The following is a 25,352-nucleotide window of genomic DNA, read 5'->3' as shown; positions in this document are numbered from 1 at the left end:
CCTCCCCTGCCCCTCACCTGTACCCAGCCTTACAATTCTGCACCTCCCCACCAAGTCTCTGCATGTTCCCACAAGGAGGACATTATTTTTTCCCTGGCCTACCTTGCTGTCCCTCCCCTTTCCTGTACCATGCCACCTCCTTACCGCCAACACCCACGCCAGATTGCTCCTCCCGTCAGACACAGTTGCAGTCCACAGGTCTATCACAGTAGTTTAGAGAGAGAGAGAGAGACAGAGAGAGAGAGAGAGAGAGAGAGAGAGAGAGCACTATTTTGGAGGGAGGACTTTTTCGTCTGAAAGCTTAAATGTTTAGCAGTCGTGTCATTGTGCCTATCTGCAACACTGCCTCTGATCCACTGCTCAGTCAGGTTGTTGAACAGTTACTCAATGGGAAATTAAATACAGTAACAGTGAGATATGGAAAACGTTCACATAACACTTTTGTTTTTTACTTTGTGGCACAAAATAGAATGGATTTATCAAGATTATAAGCACTGAGGTTCACCACTGACATAGTAAAGGGTAACATGCAGCTCATTGTAGAGAGTTTTTCTTATGTAGTTCTTGTAAAACTTGAGAGGACTAAATTGACTGGGCCTGTAAGTTAAATATTTATAGCAGGACATTTGAAGGTGCAAGTACTCACCCCCTTACGTTGCAGGAAAGGTGGTTTGCTCCTCAATAATGTCCTGGGAATAGGTGGAGCCTGCCTCATGGGTTTCACTAAGATAGCCCACTCATACGAGGTGCTGTTCCTTGGCCGGTTCATCATTGGAGTCAACTGCGGTGAGTTGCTGGAGGTCCGCAGTCACTTGTGCATGCGAGACAACTCTGGCACGACACCAACACTATGCATGGAAACTAGCAAATGATGTTGATGCATGTTCTATATGTTATGTGCTGAGATTGTGGAATTGTTTGCTTCTCAATCTTCTCATTCTGTTTACTTAACTAACCCACATTTCCTTCTGTGTATCATTACATATGATATACATAATCTTCCAGCTGATGCTTCACATTCTGTTGAAAGAACTCTTCATTGAACTTTTGCATACTAACTGAATGTTACTCAGTCAACTTCTAATACATCCAAAACCCAATCATAATATTTTTCATGTTTTTATTCAGCTCAATGGGTGTGCTGGTAATGTTGACAGATGAATTTATCTTGCCTTCCAAAAACATTTTTAGTCTCCTTCATCAATAACATCACATTCTATTTGTTAAATCAAAGCACATATAACATCGTAGATACATTTGACCTACTAACCAAAGAATTAATTCCCTGTAAGCAAAGCAGTTGAAATACTGCTGACAAAATGACTGCTTCATCCTAACACTGCAGTAGTTTTGGCGAGCTGCTTCTTAACTGTATTCAGACTAATACTGAGAAAATCACATCTCACTTTCTCAATGATTTTTTACTCTTTGCCACTGTACATTACAATCCCTTGTTTCCTGTAATTTGTTTGTAGCGCATTGTAGTGATTGTGTAATCAAACCAATAATCTCTAACAATTACTACTATTTTCTTATTATTTGGCTTTTATGACATTAGGTCTGAACACATCACTGGTGCCGATGTACATCTCTGAGATAGCCCCTCTGAACCTTCGTGGAGGGCTAGGTACAGTTAACCAGCTTGCTGTCACAGTTGGTCTCCTACTCTCGCAAGTTCTTGGAATAGAGCAGATTCTGGGAACTGATGATGGGTGGCCTGTGCTGCTGGGTATGTGCTTAGTCTTATTATGTGTAACATAATTATTTTGTGTGGAATTTGATTTTAACAAAATCTTTAAGAAACAGTTCTAGCTTCTGAATAATGGTTTATGCCTATGGTAGCTAATTTAATTACTTATGTAACTGCACTGTGTGTGTGTGTGTGTGTGTGTGTGTGTGTGTGGTTTTTTTTTTTTTTTTCAATAATAGTGCACTGCAGATTCTTTCAGGGTAATGTGAGTGATGGACCCCCCCCCCCCCTCCCCCCAAAGCTGTAATGATTAAACATTTTTTCTGGAACTTTGTTACTCAGCATGAAGTACATCTGTTCCTCCGACATCAATTTTCTGCTATCATCAATAAAATCCCCTAATGTAAATGTAATATTCACTGATCTCACCTGGTTAATTAGCTGTAAAAAAACTCAGCATTTCAGTATAGGCATGTTGTCAACATCATGAATATCTGAGTGCGCATGAATTGAAAAATCTACATCTAAATCTACATCCAAATACATACTCCACAAGCCACCATGTGGTTTATGGAGGTTGGTGTCTTATACAACTACTAGTCATTTTCCTTCCAGTTCCACTCACATATGGAGTGAGGGGAAAATGACTGTATGACTGTCCATTTGCCTCCTTGTGAGCCCTGATTTCTCTTACCTTGTCTTTGCAGTCCTTAAACAAAATTTACATTGGTGGCACTAGACTCATTCTGGAGCCAGTTGGAAATGCCTATTGTCTAAATTATCTTGATAGAGTTTTGCAAAAAGAATTTAGTCTTTCCTTCAGGGATTCCTGTTTAAGTTCCAGAAATGTGTCTGTAACACTCATGTACTGATTGAATCTTCTGGTAACAAACCTAGCAGCATGCTTCTGAATTGCAGCAGTGTCCTTCATTGCGATGTGATGGGGATCCCAAACACTTGAACAGTACTCTAGAATGGGTCACATAAGTGTTCTATACACAGACTCCTTTATAGATGAGCTACATTTTCAAAAAAATCTCCCAATAAGCCAAAATTGACCATCTATCTTCACTAGTAATGTCCTTACATGCTCATTCCATTTCATATCACTTTGCAGTGTCGTGACTGGGTATTAAACTGATGTGGCATTGTCAAACAGCACTCCACTAATTCTGTATTTGAATACTACAGGATTGTTCTTCCTACTCATCTGCATTAACTTACATTTTTCTCTATTTAAAGCAAACTGCCATTCAGCACACCAAATAAAAATTCTGTCAGTCATCCTTTATCCCTTTACAATAGCTAATATAAAAACGAAAATAATCAATTCTTGAAAACAGAACTGTATAGATAAAAAATATCTACTCATAAAGTGGCAGCAGAAAAAAAAAACACTTAAAGGTTCGTGAAATGTGTAAGCTTCCAGAGCCAGTGGCTCCTCCTCCTGGTAGAAGGGTTGAAGGGGAAGGAAGAAGGGTGAGGTAAAAAGACAGGTGAGGTTTGGGAAAAGGGGTGGAGTTCAGAGAAGTCCTCCAGAAACCTGAGTCAGGGGAGAAAAAAATTCGGAAATTTGTGGTAAGGTCTTGGGGGACCAAACTGCTGAGGTTGTCGGTCCCTAAGCTTCCACACTACTTAATCTAACTGAAACTAACTTATGCTAAGGACAACACACACATCCATGCCCAAGGGAGGACTTGAACCTCCGATGGGGGCAGCTGTGTGAACCATTACAAGGTGCCCTAGACTGCACAGCTACCCCACACAGTATCAGGGGAGACTTACTAGTTGGGATGAGAAGGAAAGACTGATTGTTTGGGACTGCACTGGTTAAGATTTGAAAACCTGGAAGATATGATAATAAGCAAGACAGAGATCATTGACAAATCATGATGCAAGAGTTAATAAGAGCAGAATGCTAAGTGCATTATATGTGTTAGATGTGGGAAGTGGAGAAAAATAGACAGGTCAGAAAATAAAAGTATAGAAAACTAAAAGTGAATGAAGGAAAAAAAATAGTTACTGAGAATAAATGTTGAGACTGAAGAAAATTACTAATGTAAAATAAGGCCAGGGGGGTGGCAAGGACATGTTGTAATGGCAGTTCTCACAAGCAGAGTTCAGAGAAACTGGTGTCTGGAGGAAGAATACAAATGGCATATTTGGTGAAACAGGTGCTGAGGTCATAAGTCATGCTGTAGAGCATGATCTGCAACAGGATATTGTGTGTTGCCAGTATACACCCTCTGTCTATTCCCATTTGTCCTAACTGATAATTTGGTGGGAGTCATATTGGTGTAGAAGGCTGAACAGTGTTTACGCAACAGCTGGTACATGACCTGTATCATTTCACAGATGACACTCTTTGATAGCAAATGTTCTGCCAGTATACATGGTGGCAGGAGGGTGCGCAAGACAAGTCATACATTAGGGACAGGGGGGCCATAACGTAGGGAAATGGGTGCAGAAGGACCTTAGGGTTTGATCAAGATGTTACGGAGATTGGGGAGGGGGGACAAAAAGCTATTCTAGGTGTGGCAAGTAAAATGGACCTGATTTTACGAAGTCGTAGTCTTGTTGAAGTAGCTTATTGATATTAATAAGCTACTTTGACAAAGCTTTGACTTCCTTCCAATCTCTTCAACATCCTGGTGTTACGTACTGGAAACACATAATATACTTTTTCAGAGCAGACTCTAACACATGACAAGCATGACCTCAGAGGCCATTTCACCACATGTGTCAACTGGATTCTTCCCCCAGACACCACTGCCTCAGAACTCCACAGGTGGGATCTGACTGACAACATGATCTTGGTTCTCGCCATCCATTGGCCTTAATTTACATTGATTATTTTCTTCATTTTCTTCAGTCTAGGCATTTCTTCTCCGTGATTACCCTTTTCTTCATTCCCTTTTAGTTTTCTTTATATTATATCTTCTCACCTGTTAGTTTTCCTCCATCCCTACCTCTACCATATTTAATGCACTTAGCTTTCACTCTTAACAACTCTTGCACCATGCTACTTTTGTCAGTAATCTCTGCCTTGCTTACTATCCTATCTTCTGTCTTTAAGCTCTCAGGTTTTCAAAATCATCTAGTACAATCCTCAACAATCAGTCTTTCTCCTTGTCCTGTCCAGTAAGTCTTCCCTGATGCAGGGTTCTGGGTGACTTTCCCAAAATCTCCCCATTTCCTAAACCTCACCTGACCTTTCCTTCATCTCACTTCCTTCCCTTTCAAGCCTTCTGCCAGAATAAGAAGCTACTGGCTCCAAAAGCTTCCACACTTTTTTAACCTTTGCATGTGTTTCCTCCTGCTGCCACTTGGTGAGTAGATTTTTTAACCTATCCAATTATATTATACTTATTCATTCTAAAGTCACTCAATGGTGACACTTTCCAGTATACTACAGCTTCATCAGCAGACTGCTGCTCTCTCTGCCTGTCAGATTATTAATTTATAAGTAGAACAAGAGTGGTCCTATCACATTTTCCTGTAGTGCTCCTGACATACCTTTGTCTCTGAACAGTCACAGTTGAGGATAACTGAGGTTCTATTACTTATGATGTCTCTGAGCCACTTGCATATCTGGGAACCTATTCCATGTGCTCAGACCTACGTTAACAATCTGCAGTGGCAACTGTGTAGAACTTGTTCCTTAAATTATAAATATTCCAACACAGGGAGCAGAAAATGCTGGAGGATAAAACAAAATCCTTCCTTGAGATGTGGTGCTGAGTGTTTGACAGGCACAGTGAAGATAGCAACAGTTGCTTGCTGAACTTTGTCAATAAAAGAGTGTAAATAATTGGGCCTTCGCTAATCTACTGAATAGTATGTGTGTCGGCTCAAATTACATAACACAGAAATTCATAAAGGAAAAAAGAGAGAGAGAGAGAGAGAATACCTCATTAGCTACTCCTACAATTTATTGGAATACTTTAATTCAAGCATGTAAATTCCATTCAACTGTAATATTAGAATTAGATATATCATGACTTTGCCAATATATGGATAGCTGATTGTGGTCTGCATGAAATTAGATAAATGCTTTGTTCCAAGTATTAGATTAAAGCAGTGCGTCTGTAGTGTAGGAGGAAGAGCAGTGTTTTTCCTCTTTATTAAAGCAGCCGTTTTCTTTCCCCATACAATAAAAATAATAATATAAAAGTAGTTACTGTAACTTATCAGTTTGAGTAATTAGTGTTAGTCGTTTGTTGTTCTTGTACTTTATAACAGTGGGTGGCAATGGTTGCTACTGCCTGTTAATGTATTACATAACTTGATACACTTCCTGAAGGGTCTCCTCCATGATGGAATTTGTGGAATACAGTGTGTGAGTGAGTGAATTAATGAACAGAAAGTGTGTAAACGAAGAATTAGTATGTGTGTTAATGAAATACAGTTGATCCACCTTCAGCTGTTAGATAACGTACTGTTCCCCTTAATGCAGATAAAATTCAAGGACAAACTGAAGATTTAGTTGAGAAAATTTGAAAATAGAACTTTAGTTCTAATAAGTCAAAAATGAGTAATAAATGACAGTGTGGCTTGGTTTCATCATGAGTAAGGGTTGGATTTTAAATCCAAGGTTCCAGGATTCAATCCCCACTGATCAGTTTAGCTATTTTTGTGTCCCGTGGCACCAAATTACAACCTCTCACTATGATGTGGAGTGAGTCAGTTTTACAATAATTATAATACACTTTAAAAAATCGGTGAAAACTATGGCCAAGTGATCATCATTTAGATGATAATTGCTACTTTTTTGAAACATACAAAGAATTGTACTTTACTATGTCCTTTACTATTTTCTCTCTCTCTCTCTCTCTCTCTCTCTCTCTCTCTCTCTCTCTCTCTCTATCTCTATCTATGACCCCATCATGGTCATGCAGAAGCTCGTACGCATATTTCATGGAAATGCTGAGTTGAAAGAAGTTTTTCTGTTAACAAAGTAATTTATGTTGCAAGGAACCCCTTGAGTCAAGTTCAGTCTTTAGTAAAGCTCATTTGAAAGAATTGTGTTGACAATTATTAGAGGAATAATATTAGCTGTTAATGTCTCGTCATGTGCCTCGTCATGTGCCTCAGGAGGAAAACAGAAAATGGGTGTTTAGGAGGCGCAGAGATAAGCCTTCTTTGAGATGTGTGTATTATTACACTTTGCAAAATGGACATCGTTGACATTCAAGAAATGATCAAAACAAACTATTAACTTGAACCATGAATACCAAATGAAAAATGGTATGCTGCAGTGACCACAAAGACTCACACGAGTTAGTTGATCTTTGTACAACTCTCTTGGTACCTCTACTTCCCATGGTTTCTTTATAAGCATTTCCTCCTCAAATCATGATTGGTGAGAGTTGAAAAGAAATTCCTTACTGAACGATGGGTTAAGTTTGTGTATCTCATGCACAAATTTTTGGGCTGATTCAATATTTTGCAGTGCATCATCATATTGACGTTTTGTTTGAAATTTTGTTATCATATGTCTTCCGGTACTGTAGCACTTTTTGAAATTGTGCATCCTTTCACACATTCCCTTGCAATCACTGTGATGTATGTCACATGCAATTTGATGTGCATATCATAGTAGGTCACTATCTTGCACGTACTGCAAATTGTATCGAGCATCCTTGAAATATGCATATACCAGTTTTTGTAACAAGTGTGCCTTATCCTCCCTTGAATATCTGTAGTTTTCCTTATGCACTATGTGGGGTCCTGCCCACTCGTCTCGTATAGGGTGCCTAAAGGCTGCAGCATTCTTGGAATGCTATACAACAATTCAAGCAAATCACATTAATAGTTTTTATTGTAAATAATAAAATTTAGAATACTTAACTTTTGAATTTACAACAAGTGTTGCAAGGGATGGGTAACACGCAAATAGTAATGTTCTTTGCTATACACAATATCCAAAGAAGCAATGGTACAGATCACTAATAACTGTTCTGTGAGTGCTGATCTACAACGGTGCTTATACTGTCTTATTACTGTCTGGCCGAGGCTGGCAGGAGTGGCGCTTATACTCACTCCTTGTAGAGGCTGCTCCTGTCATGGTGTGGTCTTAATCGGCGCACCATTGGCTAACATCGTCTCACTGCCCTCTCTTCTCTTCTCTTGTGTTCTTCATCTTTGTTCCAGCGCTTGTGGTCATGCCAGAACACACTACAGTCATATTGCTGCAGACTTGAAATCTGTTCATAATTTTTTTTACTATGATGCAGATGATCTTCCACATACATAATTATGTTCAGTACCTGCTTCTTGGATGACGATCGTCCTTTGCTGTGCTACACTGGAGATGGGATTTGTGGTTCCCTGTCTGACAAGGATGATGAACCACTTGGCTTGACACCTGTTTCAATACACCCACCCTTGTTAAGCATGTTTCGTCATCATTGTACTACTCATGTACATTGTCTGCACAGTCGAACATATGACACCATACATTTCATTTACTCATTTCGCAGGAACGCCAAAATTCCACCTGCCACTTCTTTCTCACTCTGCAAATTTCCTTGAGTTTCTTTCTGATGAAATTTCAAGTTTGGCAACTGTTATTACAGATATAATGCAATTTTTGCTTTGTTTATCATTAGCATTACTGGTCTTTGTATCAACACCACTAGCACTGTAGCACTTTTGTGAGTTACGTGTTGACTAAGCAGTTCAACTATGCTCTGTAGCTTCATGCTGTGCTCACTATTGGATACCACCAGTCCCGTCCCCTGTTGCAATTAGCAGTCAATATCGTGGTAGCATGGTGGACAGTATGCAGGATATCGAATGCCATAATCATAATCGTCACACTCGAGGAGTTGCTTGTTCAAAGAAAAGAAAATTGTTCCATAAATAAGTGTTTACAATGCAATACAGTTGTTAGGTAGTTTACTTAAAAGTGAGGAACAACTGAATATGGACATTACAAAACCAGTGATGTGCCATCAATAAGAATAGTAGCCTTAAAAAGAGAGAGAGAGAGAGAGAGAGAGAAGGAATCTGGAATCTGATGAAAATTAAGTGGCCAATATTAAAAGAAGAACAGTTCAAGAAATAAGAGCCCCAAAAAGAAAGAATGGCTATAGAAAAGACAAAAGAAAAACCTGAAGTTTTAGATGTTGAAATTCCGAGTTTATCTAAGAAACTTAAACACTAAATCTTTCATTGTGAAGTTTACCATTTGACATAAATTTTGTACCTTTAAAATTGTTATAATGTGTTAAGGAAAATTGTAAGTTTTCACTACATTACTATGTTAAAACAATTTGTATTTTAATTGATGTGATGATAAATATATCTGAAAATAGCATACCACATCCTGTGTGAGAGTGTAATGTTTCCATAGCATTTGATGAATGGTACACAGCAAGCCATACATAGTTGCATTATTCATGCTGACATGCCGTTTAAGTGATACGAGAATTTTTTCATTCAGCGTTCATTTCAACTAGCTTTCAGGTTCACAAAAACAGTGTTTTGTCATTGTACCACACACATTTTAGAGAGGTAATGAAAAGGTCTTGAATTTGATCCTGTGAAAATCTGTAGACACCCTGTACGGCCATCATGCTGGGGCAAAGTGATGTCAGTTCATTGTCTAAGTGGGGCACTAACAATTAATTACCTCCTGTTTCTAGCCTTCTTGAATGAGTTATTAACTTTAGTAACCATACGTGTTATAATATCTGATCACCAAACCATGTCTCTATTCAGATGCTGTCGATAAGGTCAGACCTATTTGCACCTACAAGGTCTAAAATATTTCTGTCACATGTGGATTGTTGAATTAGCTGCTCAAGACAGTTTTCAGAAAATGTATTCAGAAGTAATTTACAAGACTGTCTGCCTATACCTTTGCAGTGAATCCGTAGATATTCCAGTCTGTACTCAGTATGTGTGGGGATCTCAAACTAATATTTTCGCACTACTGGCCGTAAACTTCCTTTGAATTACTAAAACTGTCACAACAGAATCAGTGGCCTGGTAAAAACATTCAACAATTAACTTTATTTCATCCAGACCTACTATATGCCACCAGATAATTTCACCAATCAAATCTGACCTCAATAGAGAGAATATTTGTCAACTGCAATAAACACTTCCCCTCCCACAGCTTCTAATCTTTCTTCCCAATATACTTTCCATGACTTACTAAGTAGCTCAGTGCTATTTAGCAAGTCTTGGAAATACAGTAGAACTTATTGGAATGACACTCCAGCTATGGGAAACTGTTGCCATTGTAGAACTGTTGCAAACTGAACCACATACAATTGCACTAAGGCTTGATTTGCATGATAGTGTGCATGTGGCACTGGGAAGGCACTTTAGGTGAATGGAGCCAGATCTACTTGAAGGTTGTGGCCGAGCGGTTCTAGGCGCTTCAGTCTGGAACCACGCGGCTGCTATGGTGGCAGGTTTGAATGCTGCCTCTGGCATGGATGTGTGTGATGTCCTTAGGTTAGTTAGGTTTAAGTAATTCTAAGTCTATGGGACTGATGATCTCGTCCCATAGTGCTTGGAGCCATTTTTGAAGGTATGTTGCGTGTTGTGGAGCCTCTGGAGGAAAACTATATGCTGGATGCAGCAACTTATTTTGTCAAGAGAAGTGTTGTACACCTACAAGAGAGGTATGGCAGAGAAGAGTGATACCTGTAAATATAGGTAATTTTGGCCCCGAAGTAATGAAGTTAAGAAAGGGAATGTTAATCGAGAGTTGAGACATTCCAGACAAGGATGAGTGGTGATTGAGGAGTGTGAACCACAAGTGGCTGCAAGCTGCCAATAAGACTGTGTTATGTTGGAGAGTGCAGCATCTAAAGGGAATAGAGAGAGAGAGAGAGAGAGAGAGAGAGAGAGAGAGAGAGAGAGAGAGAGAGAGTGGATGAAAGAATTACTGTTTGAATCTGAGGTTTTATTTTTACTGTGGTATCCGTTGCCAGTAACACCCATGATCCAGTGTGAAATACGAGCAGGGGATGAAGCACCAATGCATTCCTAGGTATTTACAACTGATAACAGAAATTGTATTAACCAGCAGTTATGTGACTGGATAATAGAAGAGAGTGATAGTCAATACGGCGCAGGAATTGTGGTTGTACCAACGAGACTGTGGATGGATCTAAACAACACAGGTCCTGCTGTGATTACCATCACCTGAACAGCAAGACCATAACAGGTGGATCCTTTTACCGACCTTCCAATTCAGATGATACAGTTGCTGAAAGGTTCAAAGAAAACTTGAGTTTGATTTCAAACACACACACGACTCATATGATAATAGTTGGTGATAACTTTAATTTACCCTCGATATGTTGGCGAAAATACATGTGTAATTCCGGAGGTACACATAAAATATCATCCAAAATTGTTCTAAACGCATTCCCTGAAAATTACTTTGAGCAGTTAGTTTATGAGCCCACGCGAATAGTAAATGGTTGTGAAAACACACTTGACCTCTTAGCAACAAATAATCCTGAGTTAATAAAGAGCATCAAAACCAATTAAGGAATTAGTGAACACAGAGTTGTCATACCGAGATTGAATATTGTAATCCCCAAATCTCCAAAAAATAAGCAAAAAATATACCTATTTAAAAAAGCAGATAAAAATTCACTTGACGCCTTCCTGAGAGACAATCTCCACTCGTTCCAAATTAATAATGTAAGTGTAGACCAGATGTGGCTTGGATTCAAATAAATAGTATCGGCAGCAATTGAGAGATTTATACCAAATAAATTAACAAACAATGGAGCTGATCCTCCTTGGTACACAAAATGGGTTAGAACACTGTTGTAGAAACAATGAACAAACATGCCAAATTTAAACAGACGCAAAATTCCCAAGATTGGCGATCCTTTACAGAAGCTCGAAATTTAGTGCGGACTTCAATGCGAGATGCCTGTAACAGTTTCCACAATGAAACTTTGTCTCTAAACCTGGCAGAAAATCCAAAGAGATTCTGGTCGTATGTGAAGTATGTTAGCACAAGAAACAGTCAATGCCTTCTCTGCATGATAGCAGTGGAGATACTATCGAAGACAGTGCTGACAAAGCAGAGTTACTAAACACAGCCTTCCGAAATGCCTTCACAAAAGAAGATGAAGTAAATATTCCAGAATTCGAATCAAGAACAGCTGCCAACATGAGTATTGTAGAAGTAAATATCATCAGATCCTCCTTTCTCGTATTTTGTGTACAAAAATGGATTGATAATTCATAATTCTGAGTTTAACATGTCGATTGCTGTATTTACATGGTACTTGATTAAACATAACACTCTAACTTCCTTTTGATGTTGTAGATCATGTAAACAGACAGGAGGTTCGTTAACTTTGTTTAATAGTCCTCTAACATTCTGACGAACGAGAGTAAATTTACTCAGACAAGTTTGTTGTTTGTATGACAGTTCATTTATCTGGACGCTATTTAAAGTAATCTGCCTGTTCAGACAGGATTGACCAGTCAACTTTCACAAATATCAGTGAAATAAGACTTTAATTGTTGTTTGGACTGTGTGAATTCCAAATTCCCTGCCATTTGGCTGCCCTGTATGCTGATAAAATCTTAGTTATTTATAGAAAAGTAATTTAATTTTCAGACAGTGTGGAATTAGTTTTAAGTATAAAAGGATAATACATTTTATTTTTATGAAGTCGGACCAGTCCTAAGTGTGGACAGAATGATACAAGAAGCCAGAGTTAGGAGAAGTGTAAGTCAGTGATAGACATTGTCATCAGTAAAAACTCTACTCACCAAGTGACAGCACAACACACACATAAGAGGGTTGTAATTAGGCAAGCTTTTGCAGCCATTGGCTCCTTATTCGGGCAGAAAGGTTGAAGGGGAAGCAGGTGGGGTGAAGGAAAAGGACTGAAGAGGTCTAAGAAAAGGGGTAGATTTCAGGAAAGTCACCCTGAACCTTGGGTTAGGGGAGACTTACCACATGGGATGAGAAGGAAAGAGTCATTGTTGAGGACTGCATTGGACAAGATTTGAAAACCAAAGATTTTAAGGGGGACGACCAGGTAATATGCAAGACAGAGATTACTGATCAAACATCATACATGAGTCAATAAAAGTGAAAAGCTAACTGCATTGTACGTAACAGAGGTGGGAGATGGGCCACAAAAATAGACGGGTAACACAATGAAAGATCTAGAAAACTAAAATGAAGTGAAGAAAAGAGTAGTTACTGTGAAGAAATGCTGAGATGGAAGAAATAAACATAAATTAACGCCAAGGACATGTTGTGGTTCTAGTTCCCACCTGCGGAGTTTTGAGAAACTGGTGTCTGGGGGAAGGATCCAGATGGTGTGTGTGAAGTCAGAATTGTCACATTGTAGAGCACACTCTGCAACAGGGTATTGTGTGATGCCACTATACACCCTCTGTGTATGCCCATTCATCCTAATCGATAATTTAGTGTTAGTCATGCTGAGGTAAAGGGCCAAACAGTGTTTACATAACAGCTGGTATATGACGTGTCTTCTCACAGATGGCTGTCTCTTTGATGGTATATCTTCTGCCAGTTACGGAGCTGCTGTAGATGGAGGTAGGAGGGTGCATAGGACAAGTCCTGCAGTGGGGATGGTCACAGGGGTAGGAGCCATAGGATAGGGAGATGGGTGCAAGAGGAGCATAAGGTCTGACAAGAATATTGCAGAGATTGGGAGGGCGACGAAAAGCTTTTTAGGTGTGATGGACAAGATTTTAGACAGAATGGATCTCATTTCAGGGCATGATTTTAGGAAGTCATGGCTCTGTTGAAGTAGCTAATTAATACATTCCAGACCATGAGAATACTGATTTGCCTGTGATGTGCTCAGAAGTTGCTTTTTTGAGGGATCAGCAGTACCAGGATTGATACTAATCCCTGTGACCGTCCGTGCTGCAAGACTTGCCCTATGTGCCTTCCTACAACCACCTATAGCAGCTCTGTAACTGGTGAAATACATACTATCAAAGAGAGCCACTTGTGAAACAACACATCCTATACTAGCTGTTACATAAACACTGTACGGTCCTTCATGTCAGCATGACTACCACCAAATTGTCAATTAGGATGAATGGGCATAGGCAGAGGGTGTATACTAGCAACATGCAATATCCTGTTGCAGACAGATGCCTATTTCACCACATGCACCATCTGGATTCTTCCCACAGACATCAGTTTCTCAGAACTCTACAGGTGGGAACTAGCACTACAACATGTGCTTGGTTCCTGCCATCCACCTGGTCTCAATTTAAATTGATTTCTTCTGTCTCAGCATTTCTTCACAGTAACTACTCTTTTCTTCACTCTGTTTTAGTTTTCTGAATGTTTCATTGTGTTACATACAATGCAGTTAGCTTTTCACTCTTATTAACTCATGTGTTATATTTAAGCAGTAGTCTCTGTTGCATAGTACCCTGTCTTCCACCTTTAAGCTCTCAGGTTTTCAAATCTCATCTGATGCAGTCCTCAGCAATCAGTCTTTCCTTCTCATCCCATCCGGTAAATCTCCCCTGACCTGCGGTTCTGGGTGACTTTCCCGAAATCTACCTCTTTCCCCAAATGTGTCCAGTCCTTTTCCTTTACCCCTCTTTCTTCCCCTTCAACCCTTCTGCCTGGAGAAGGAGCCACTGGCTCCAAAAGCTTGCCTAATTACAACCCTCTTTTATGTGTGTGTTCTGCAGCCACTTGGTGAGTAGATTTTTTATCTATCCAGTTAAATTATTTTATCGAAAATTGATTGTATTCGTTGTTACATTGTCATCAATGATGTTTAATTTGTATATTCCCCAATGAATGGAGTAACAGACTATCTCAACATACAGTAATTTGTCAAGGACAGAAAACAAACAGCATATGGTTCCTTCATGACATATTAGTGCTTGCTGAAAGTGAATTAGAATTGAGTCATTTGCTGAATGACATGGAAATGTCTCTAGCTGACAGTTGTAATATGTGATACAGAAAAAGAAAACTGAGGTAATGGTGTGGAAATTCAGGATGATAGATGTAGAACTTGGGCACAAGATGCTTGAAGAAGTGGATTAATTTTGATATCTAAAAACTAGAGAATAAAGTTAAAGATACAAGAAACACATTGTGGTAAGGCTTACAAAAGACAAAAGAATCTTCTATAAGAAGAAACAAACACTAACATTCAAATAGAAAAAGTTAATGATTTGTAATGTTTGTTCACAGCTTTGTGTAGGTGAGAAGTATGAATAATGGAGTAAGGTGCAGCTGAAATGATCATAAGCCATGAAAATGTGGTATTACAGGGGACTATTGAAGATTGGCAGACATACTGATCAATTTAATTCGCAGTTGCGAATAAGGACTGCTATCAGTTGTAGAATGGAATGATGACAGTGAAAATTTGGGGCAGATTGGGACTCGAACCTGGGTTTCCCACTTATTGCGAGCATTCGCCTTACCATTTTGCTATCTGTGCATGACTCATGGCCAGACCCAAACTTCCATATGTCATCAGCCATGCATCTACAACCTGAACTCTTACATCCATTATGTATATTCCCATACAGGTCAGACGTTGTACTTGAAAGTCGCTTACGCGGGATCGGCAAATAAATTTGATTTTGCAGTGCCTGTGTTGTTCTGATTATGATGCGAAGTTCCTTTGGACATTCATGGATATGGAAGTTTGGGTCTCACCGTTAGTCATGCACGGATAGCCGAATGATAATGGGATTGCTCGTGATAAGCAGGAAATCCGGGTTCGAGTCCTGATCTGGCACAAATCTTCATCATTGTCATTCCATTCTACAGCTGAGGGTAGTCCTTATTCACAATTGCAAATTCATTTGATATGTTTCGTAATGGCTGTGCCAAAGGAGCTTTAATCATAATCAGAATAACACATGTACTGCAATACCGTATATTGATCAATGTCCTGCAGTGAGTCAATGATTAAGAAAACAGTGGAAAGGAAATATAGTAAGTATGATTTCATTTTACGATGTGTCATTGCTGAAAACTATGGATGGAGAAAGGAAAGGGTTGCAGGGGCAGGCTTGACATTATATAGATCGTTGATAATGTGAGATGCAATAGTTATGCTGAAATGAAGACAGCTAGCAGACAACCAAAACAGTTAAGTGCATCAAAACAGTTGTAAGGTTTGTGACTGAAAGAACATACTCTGCAGTGAATATTTGGATAAGGGAGTGTAAGTCACAAGTAGCGTTTTTTTTGCAATGATTAATAGTGCAATTAACAATTAACCTTATAGAGAAGGAAAAAAATGAAATTCTGGCAACTGAGCTATGGACGTTCTTAGACTAAGTATCCTTGTTAGGCTATATTTTGCAGAACAAATACTTTATCATTATTTATTGTGTGATTCTTCATCACCTGATCTCCTCTCTGCTTGCCATTCTAATTAACACCTACCTCATCTCCCTGCTCTTGGTTCTGCTCTCTTCCCCTACCCCCCACCCCCATCTCACATTTGCATGTATGTGCTTTTTTTCTTTCTTTGTGTGTGTGTGTGTTTGTGTGTGTTTTCTATATGAACAGACAAATAATTAAACGCTCAGTGAATTTTTTTTACAGGTCTTGCAGTCTGCCCTGCTGTCCTACAGTTAATTTTGCTACCAGTCTGTCCAGAATCACCTAGATATTTGCTCATAACAAAACAGTGGGAAGAAGAGGCAAGAAAAGGTATATGTTTTTCTTTATGAAACATATTACTCAAAGCAAAACTTTCATTGTCTGGTTTTATAAATAGTCTGTTTCCCTGTATCATACGGTGAATCTGCTTTCTTTTGACCATCACAATAGAAATATGCTGCCATGTCAACATTTTTGGTTGGACGTTTACCAGTGATAAGAAAAAATGTCTGACTAGGACTAGAAAAAAACTAATAAAATGTATATCATATAATGATAATTAACAGGAAGAAATAAAGAAAATATGAAGGAAAGGTGGAACAGAATGTTGTGACTCTCAAAAGTGTTTTTCAAAAAGATGAAACTGCCACAGAGTAACTTATTGAAAAAAGTGCAAACAAGTGTTCATTGAAGAAAATTGAGATAAGTCTGAATACAAGACACTTTTAAAGGAGCGCGCGCCCACACACACACACACACACACACACACACACACACACACACACACTCTTAATGCTCGAAGAAAATTTTATCTTTCATAAAATGATGCTGTTGAGTCAAAGAACTATTGTCTTATCAAGAAATTCAGTGTAGCAAAGTAATTTGAGAAAGACTGGAAAATTAATATGCCTACAAGGAAGGACAACATTAATGAGATGCAGGACAATTCATTTTGAGAGTTGTGTAACAGCCAGCATTCACCATTCTCTTTAAATTTATGTGGATGACCATATTTAATACTCAATTAAAGGCCCATATACTGTAAAAATATGAAAAGATTAGGAATTTGAAGAACAACAAACACACATGGGGGGCAAATACGTGAAGAATTATTAAACAATGGAGAACTATATTTATCATTAGCAAGGAACCTAAAGTTATAGACCAGTGTGATATAGGAAAAGGAGAATATACCTACTGACTAAGAGTACTTTCTTAGAGACATGTTCCCACTGCCCAATCTAAGAGGAACTGTGTTAGAGACTGCCATGTACAAACTAATACCAATGAGTGAAGAAATAGTGATCTATGAAACACCATTAATTTATGCTTAGATGGATACGGATATCAAAGAAAACCCAGGAATTTAATTTCATGCACTTACGCCTTTATGGTCTAAAAAGGTGTACATTATCATAAGTAACCAACACTAGTAAATGTTAGTAGAGTCTGTAAAATCTACTCAACGGTAATTTTTCAAATGGATAGATATGAAAGAAAAATTCAATAAAATCAAAACATATGCAGAAAAAACTGAGAAGCATGAAAAATTAAATCTTGATTCATTATTTTATATAACTTCATTCTTGAGAAAATTTACAGAGTTGTAAAGGTAGCCTTCTCAAATTTCTGATTTTATACAAAGGCGTCATTTTGATAGACCCTAGTCCAATTAGAAATGTGTTCATGAAAACAAGGTACTAGAGTTCTTCTTACAAGAGTAACAAAACTGATTTGTGATTGATAAGGAACCCAAGGAAAGCTTTCACAAAAATTATAAAAATAGCATGCACATTCTATTGGCAATGTGACTGAATAAAATCTTCTCAGATTTCCACCTGCATTAAGTCTCTAAAGTTCAAACACTCTGACAAGGCTGGACACCCAAGATATTTATCAGGTATTATAAAAGCAGCATGAAACTATAGCTTGTGCCAGTTTAAGTAAACTAGAGTACCTTCTGACAATGAAATGGATAAGACAGATGTGTCCTTTGCTAAGGAGAACTTCAGGAAATATTGGCTTAACAATTTAGAAAGCTTTTTCCAAGCAAGGGAAGCAAAATAATGCAGGAAGTGAAGCAAGCATAGTGGCAGTTACCAGGTCAGCTTAAATCCTCTAACATTCTATTAAAAGAATCATTTTCATCAAACTTTACTCAACAGTAAAACCCCAGGGTGGAATACAAATAAAGCAAGAAGTCAAAGTAATTCGTCATCCTATAGTGGAGGCAGCTGTGAGGAATAAACATAACTTGGATTTGCTTAGTATGTCTTTATAAGAATAACCAGATGGTAACCTATTATTTAGATAATTTGAAAAATAATTTGCATGGCACTTAACCAAGGAATACAACAAGGAGGTAATCATATGTCATGCTCATGTTTTTTTAGGTGTCTGTAAGTGACTAATGTAATTAAAAACTATTTAAAAAATTGTGATGTACACAGTTTTAGAGCCATCTTTTGTAGACAATGTACTCAATGTTCATTCTATTTGATATTAAAAAGCAAGCCAGGTACATTTTCTTATGTGAGAGACCTTTCTTTGTATTGGTGGCCAACCACTTAAGGAGTGTGACTCTCTGAGACTTGGTTACTTTTGGAAGAAGCTTCTCCTGTGTATTGGCAAGGTAAGAAATTGACAAGCAAGCACCCCCCCCCCCCCCCTTCCACACCACATTTTTTATTTATTTTTTAAGCATAATAAGTTAAAGTGATGGCTTCAGCTACAGTTGCCTTATGTTTAGTTTTTATGGAAAGCCTTGTTCCATTAAACAAAGTTCTGCAGAAGTATTACTGGAACTTTCTATTTCACACGTAGTTGGGGAGGTTGATTCCATATATGCTGAGGTTTTAGGACACTCAACCTGATAATACAGTGCTTGCTTTTCTTGGAGAACATTAACATTGGGCTATTAGGATGTTGTAGGTTTGGAGCACAATAACTTCACTGTTGAGGGAAGTAATTGTGTCTCTTGTGGAAGAGTATCGTTCACTTCCACAGCCAATTTGCAGAGAGGTGATTCTCTGCCATATTTGAGAACATCCGATCAGATCATCCAAATACACAGCCATATTTGCTACATCAAATAGAAATAACTTGCATTTCCCCTGGAGTGATAATTCTGCACCAGTATCCAGTGAATTTGCTGATACCTTGTCAGCACTGCAATCATTCTGGAGGTCATGTCACATATATTGCATCAGATATGAATTTTCAAGAAATTCCACAAAACCAACTTCTTTAAACAGGCAGTGATTTGATCTGATTGTATACCATGTTGAATAAGTTGAAAATGATTAACAGGAATCACCAGTTAACAAAATGAATAAATTTCCCATAATGTCTGTTACTAGTATCTTAAAGAATGCATGTAGTAAGATGTGGTAAATTTGTCTCATATCAAAATGTAGAACAACATGAGACCTTCAGCTCTTTCCAATGTTATGAAGTCACTTTTGAAGATCTTGCAAGAAACTAAAATATTGCTGGTCGCGGTGGTCTAGCGGTTCTAGGCGCTCAGTCCGGAACCGCGTGACTGCTACGGTCGCAGGTTCGAATCCTGCCTCGGGCATGGATGTGTGTGATGTCCTTAGGTTAGGTAGGTTTAAGTAGTCCTAAGTTCTAGGGGACTGATGACCACAGTTGTTAAGTCCCATAGTGCTCAGAGCCATTCGAACCATTTTGAACTAAAATATTGAACAGTCAACAAATATTATTGAAACAGTGAATGGATGCTCTAAGCAAGAAGCTGAGTTAGTCCTCATAGCCACTAGTATATTTTTTCCTGGTATATCCCATATTTGAATGGCTTCTGAGCTTCACTCTCCTTGCTATAACTTTTATATGTGTACTTGTCAAAGTTTTGGAGTTATCTAGAACTACATGTGGAGAAGCGGGCATACACAGTAGCATTCTAAGTTGGCCATATGAATGTTGTATGCATGGCCCAAACAACAGATTATTTAATGTGAGGAGGTACCACGAAATATGATCCATGTTGTTCTTATTTCTGGTGTCTCAGCCTTAATAATGAGGCAGTTCTTGATGCAGCAGTGGTTTTACAAAATTATCTTAATTGCACTTGGACAGCATGCTTTTCATAGATTTTTCGCATTTTTCTTGCATTTTGCATTCATTAAGGTTCTCGCGTTAACCTCTCAGGGTAAGTAACCTGGAGATAGACTGTGTGTTGTCTGTGATGAACAGGAAATTCAGAGAAGTCATTGTTGCTTCTGAAATAATGCCCAATTTGGTGGTGAGTTGCATAATCATTACTAACCACAAGACCTCCTTCCGCTAAGAAATTGAACACAGCTTGATTGATACATTTGCATACATATTTCCTAGTGTACCTGATGGGTTTGAGTACACTACAGCATTCAGAATTGTTGTGCTTGTCAAATATCTTGATCAAGGCAGGACTGGTTGTACAATCCATTGATTGTTAATGTCAACAATGTGCAACAAGTGGGGAGAAAACACCGTCCACAATACTGTGTGTTTTAATGATACATTGACGAAGGGGATATAATGCAACATTCTTGTCATGTTTTTTAATGAGGTTCTGTTTACACTTATAGTGGACTTTTATGTGGAAATAATTTAATTGTCTGGCAGTCACCTTTATTTCGAATGAAATAACTGCTTTCAGCCAACATTAGTCATCCTCAGGTATTAAAATATGGGAAACCAGACAATCTCATAGAAGTGAACTTTTATGTTCCAGTTGAGTGTTCGTTGCATATGTGTATGAGATAGTTTCATGTACATTTCACAGGTCTCACTTGAGAATGGCCACAGTGCCAAAACTAACTAGTCATGATGCAATGATAGACTAACTTACTCAAACATGAAGCAGGTTAATTCGAATAACAATTGGTTTTACACTTCGCAGTACGATAGTAAATTTGTCTCTAAATAGTAAAGTTGGTGAGAAAATAATTAGAAATCAACAGACCAGATTCAATGGAAGATGTCTTTTTGGATGCACATATTGTATTTATTAATATTTTTAAGAAAAACCTTTGGCTGCAAAAAACATGTTTTTGATTGACTCTGTTGTTTTTCCAACAAAGTCTTTGCTGCCAATGCAGCTTTCTTGTATATAGTCGTATAATGCTAACATAAATTACAAAATTGGGGTTTCTATTTACTTTAAGCTCATTATACAGCTGTCTTTTTCTGGCACTAGAAATTCTTATTCCTGGTGTAATCCAATTCCATTTACTCTTTATTCTCTTTTGGTTATATTTTAGGGGAAGTGCTTCATTGAACACACCTGAAAACAATCCAAAAATTTGTGAAAGTTTCTGTAGCTTCAAGCACAGTGTTCTAATGGCTAGTTTATAACACTATTTTTTTTTTCTTTTGAGCTTTATAAAGAAAGATGAGTGATCAGATATCCCTAGGGCTAGTCAGAATTCCTTCTATCATCAATGTGATAATTACTTGGAATATTATCCATGCAAGTTGCTGAGTGGAAGTTTCTCTACTGCACACAGTAAATTTTAACTTAAATCCAAATCTCTGGATTAAATCACAATATTTAACAGTGTTTCCAGATAAAGTATTTAAGTTGAAGTTTGCTATGCTCACACTTTTTTCCCTGCATCCTTTCTTAAGTTTTTCTAAAACAGAGCAAAATTTATCCAAGAAAAATTTAGTGACAGAACTTCCAGGAATTCTGTAAATTGATTTGAGCACAGTATTTAAATCACGTAGCTCTACACAACTACTTTAAAAAGTACATCCTTCATTCAGACAAATGAAATTTCCTTTCACTTCGTAGACCATTGAGGTATCAAGTAGGATACAGGAGCAGTGATGAGATTTGTTTGTTCTACAAAAATTGCTGGCAAGTTTAAAATTTTAACTTTTATTTAAAACCTCTGTGCATTTTTTCATTCTTTTGTGAGCCAGTGTTCATTTATGCAGATTACCTTTATTTTTACAGATTATGAAAATATAACTGTGAGTTAATCAATTTTAGAGTAACTAAGATTTGGGTATTCTGCTGTTAGACCACTTATATTCAGATGCATCAGGACAGAGTTTTTGCATTTGTTTATGATTTGAAGAGCATTGCTGTTTTATTATATTTACAGTTTTTATTTTCGACTTGTCCTTTTAGTTTATCACCTGCTTCAGAAATTATCAGTTTCTCTTGCTTTTCATGGTTCTGCAGATGTCTACAAGCATTTTTCTGAAAGTCATTGAACAAAATCTATTAAAGTGTAGCCCATCCTTAGCCAGACACTTAAAACTTGAACATTTGAGTCAATGAAAATTGCACCCAGCTTGTCACATTGTTCTCTCAATCAACTTTTAATTTTACTTACATTTGTATATGACTTACCAATCTCCTGTGCGAGTTTTCACTAATAACAGTTTTTGAATTTGTAGAAATAGTTTCAGCTGAGTGAATAATGTGTATGGTGTCATTGATTATTTCTTCCTCACTGCAGTTCTGGATAGAATTTGTCTCACCATGAATTAAAACACTTCTGTTATATGTCCTTTTTTCATTTCCACCTTCAGGTACACTTGGTTCCGAATTCAGGATAATTTGAAAATGTCTGCTGATCTCTCTCTCTCTCTCTCTCTCTCTCTCTCTCTCTCTCTCTCTCTCTCTCTCTCACACACACACACACACACACACACACACACACACACACACACTTACTTATTTCGGTTTGATGGATTTCTCACACTCAAGACTTCTTTTTTTTGTATTAACCTATAATTTTCTTTCCTGTAATCAATAATTCAGTTTCTAATTGCTCAAAGTCCTCTTGTGGCAAATTTATAATTTCATTTCTTGAATGTCATTGTATTTCCCTTACATTAACATGTTTGCTTCTCATATTAATCTATCATTTCCTTTCTTTATAGTCAATATTTCAGTTTTTAATGCCTCACTGCCATTTTTTTAGTAATTTTATGATTTGTTTTAGAATCCAATGCATTTACAAGATCAGTCAGATTGACTCATAAACGAACATGGGATGTTCGTGGAATATAGTCACTGAGGAATTTTAGGTTTACTTTAAAGCACTTTTCACGTTACCGTTAGTTGCACATGGCACACACAATTCCTTTATCACTCGCTTTTTACATTCTGTACATGAATAACTCTTTATGTTTTGCCTTTTGATGAGACCAAAGTGTTACTACACTTAACTGCTGGTGCCATTTTGACACAGTATACTTGGTAGTAAGAGAAGAAATGCAGCAATTTATGGCAGCTACAACTATTGGACCAAGTAAGCAAGAGACGGCAGCCAGGAGATACAAAGAATGTTGAAGAAGTGTATCAATCTTTAGTACCAATCACCACCAACAGCCAAATGTGCCGGGAAGAATGGACTTGGTCAACTTGGACTTAAGTCACAGTCATCAAATAACAACCTAACACCCAAACAACACAGGTACAGCCAACCATCCGCCAAGTATAATGCCTCAGGGAACTACTGAGATATGGAGGAAAGCAGACAACTTGCTGGTATTTTTCAAAGAGGATCCTGGACTCACTGTATGCTACTCCTTAGCAAGATAATGAGTTTTTGATGACTACTACACTGCACATTGTCAACCATCACAGCAGCCCTATTCACTCTAGGCATCTGCAGATGATTACAGTCAATGTGTGATACAAAATCTATTTCTAACCCTGGAAAAAATCCAATTGTAGCTGTTCAATATAGCCATAAAGAGGTACCAGCCACTTGCCTGGCCACCAAATTCAGGAAACTAAGCAAGTTAACCATGTATGGAGGTGGAGCCACTACGAATGAAAATACTCCATGGGCAACAATTACCAAGATGTCAGAAATCACATTCATGTCACCATCAACGACCAATCTGTCCATGTGATAGTTGACTCAGCAGCTTAATTTTCTCTAATGTTAAATGTTTATTTGTGCCAGCTGAAGAAGACTACTTTCCATGAAATGAAAGCAGTTGTGCTGAAGGTCAGAGATGCAAAATACATCCAACTGTCTGGAACATTTACTGCAAGAATAACCATAAATGTTGGAACACAGCCTTGCAGGTTTGTGGTTTTAAAAGGAGGTAGTCATAATTTTATTCTTGGTTGGAACTTCTTGAAGGTGCCAGAGATAGTCATAGGCTGTGGAAGCTCACAGCTCCAAATTTACATAGCTATTCCAACAAGCATACATAACAAAGATTGCTCTTGGCAGTTGTTTACTGTTGTAGATGTTGTCATGTAGCCATTGTCAACAATTCTAGTTCATCGACAGTAAAGATGCTTAGTTTAATTGTGAAGCTCTTGTCAATTGCAAAAAGCGACTCAGGTTCACAAAAGAAATCTACATTCCAGTGATGATCATAAGAATTACAAGTGGTCAAGGACAACTTTGGATCACTGTTGGTCACGAGCAACTGCAACTCGCTCCTAAAAGTAATGCGAGGAGCAGTTGAATCGGTCCAGGGTGGGCAGCCCAGTGCCATTTCCAAAGACACTGGCTCTACTACCACTGCAGACATCATGATTGAGGAAACTACTATTGAACTGTACAGTTGCAGAAGTGGAAGTGTGGTCGGAATGGTTGACAGTTGATGTCAGAAGAGTGTTTTGAAATAAGACTTGAATGATCTGAACTTTGGATATACAGTATGTATATAAAGTCCGGGAACACTCTCAATTATTTATTGCACAAGAACTTAGCATTGTACAGATGTCATACATATTGCATTTTGAAAAGAAACTCTGGAAGTTTTTTTTACAAATGTTCGATAGGTGAACCATGAGCGATCCGGCAGACATCAGTACAGTAATCGAATTCTTGCCATACCTGTCGCAGCATGGTATTGTTGACTGTGGCAGTCACTTGCTGTATTCTCTCCCAGAGCTCTGCTACATCATGTGGTAGAGGTGGTTCTTACGCCAGATCTTTTAAGTGTCCCCACAGAAAAAAGTCACATGGAGTGATATCTGGTGACGGGGAGGCCACTTCATGAATGTCATTGGAGCCATTTCGAGTTCATGGGATGCATGAGACACCAATTCCTTGGACTCCTTATGAATGTCTCTAGTACGCCCTCCACATTCACTTCACTCACACTGGGACATCCACTTCTCTTTGCTGGGCACAAGCAACCTGTCGTAATGAATTTGTTGTACCAGTGCTAAATGGCCTTCCTTGTTGGTGGCTTCTTACTGTACTTGGTTCTAAACACCCATTGAACAGTTGTAGCACACTTGTTTTTGTTGATCTACAAGACACAGAAAACTTGCTCCACACCTGAACTTGCCATGTTTGCGACTAGCGCTGACTATCG

The 25,352-nt window shown here is 38.2% G+C and overlaps 1 protein-coding gene across 2 annotated transcripts in view; it reads left to right on the top strand.

The window, feature by feature from the left end:
- Positions 1 to 25,352, top strand: part of LOC126260852 (glucose transporter type 1) — a 522,947-nt gene that overhangs the window by 311,062 nt on the left and 186,533 nt on the right. For both annotated transcript variants that reach the window (XM_049958265.1, XM_049958264.1), the window contains 3 exons: positions 662 to 786; positions 1,559 to 1,729; positions 16,266 to 16,373. In XM_049958265.1, coding sequence (XP_049814222.1) covers positions 662 to 786; positions 1,559 to 1,729; positions 16,266 to 16,373 — 404 coding nt within the window. The remainder of the gene's footprint in view (positions 1 to 661; positions 787 to 1,558; positions 1,730 to 16,265; positions 16,374 to 25,352) is intronic.

The sequence above is a fragment of the Schistocerca nitens genome, chromosome 5 (genome assembly GCF_023898315.1).
Source record: "Schistocerca nitens isolate TAMUIC-IGC-003100 chromosome 5, iqSchNite1.1, whole genome shotgun sequence".
Taxonomy (NCBI): domain Eukaryota; kingdom Metazoa; phylum Arthropoda; class Insecta; order Orthoptera; family Acrididae; genus Schistocerca; species Schistocerca nitens.
Note: the sequence above shows the minus strand (reverse complement) of the source record. Positions and strands in the feature narration are given on the sequence as shown.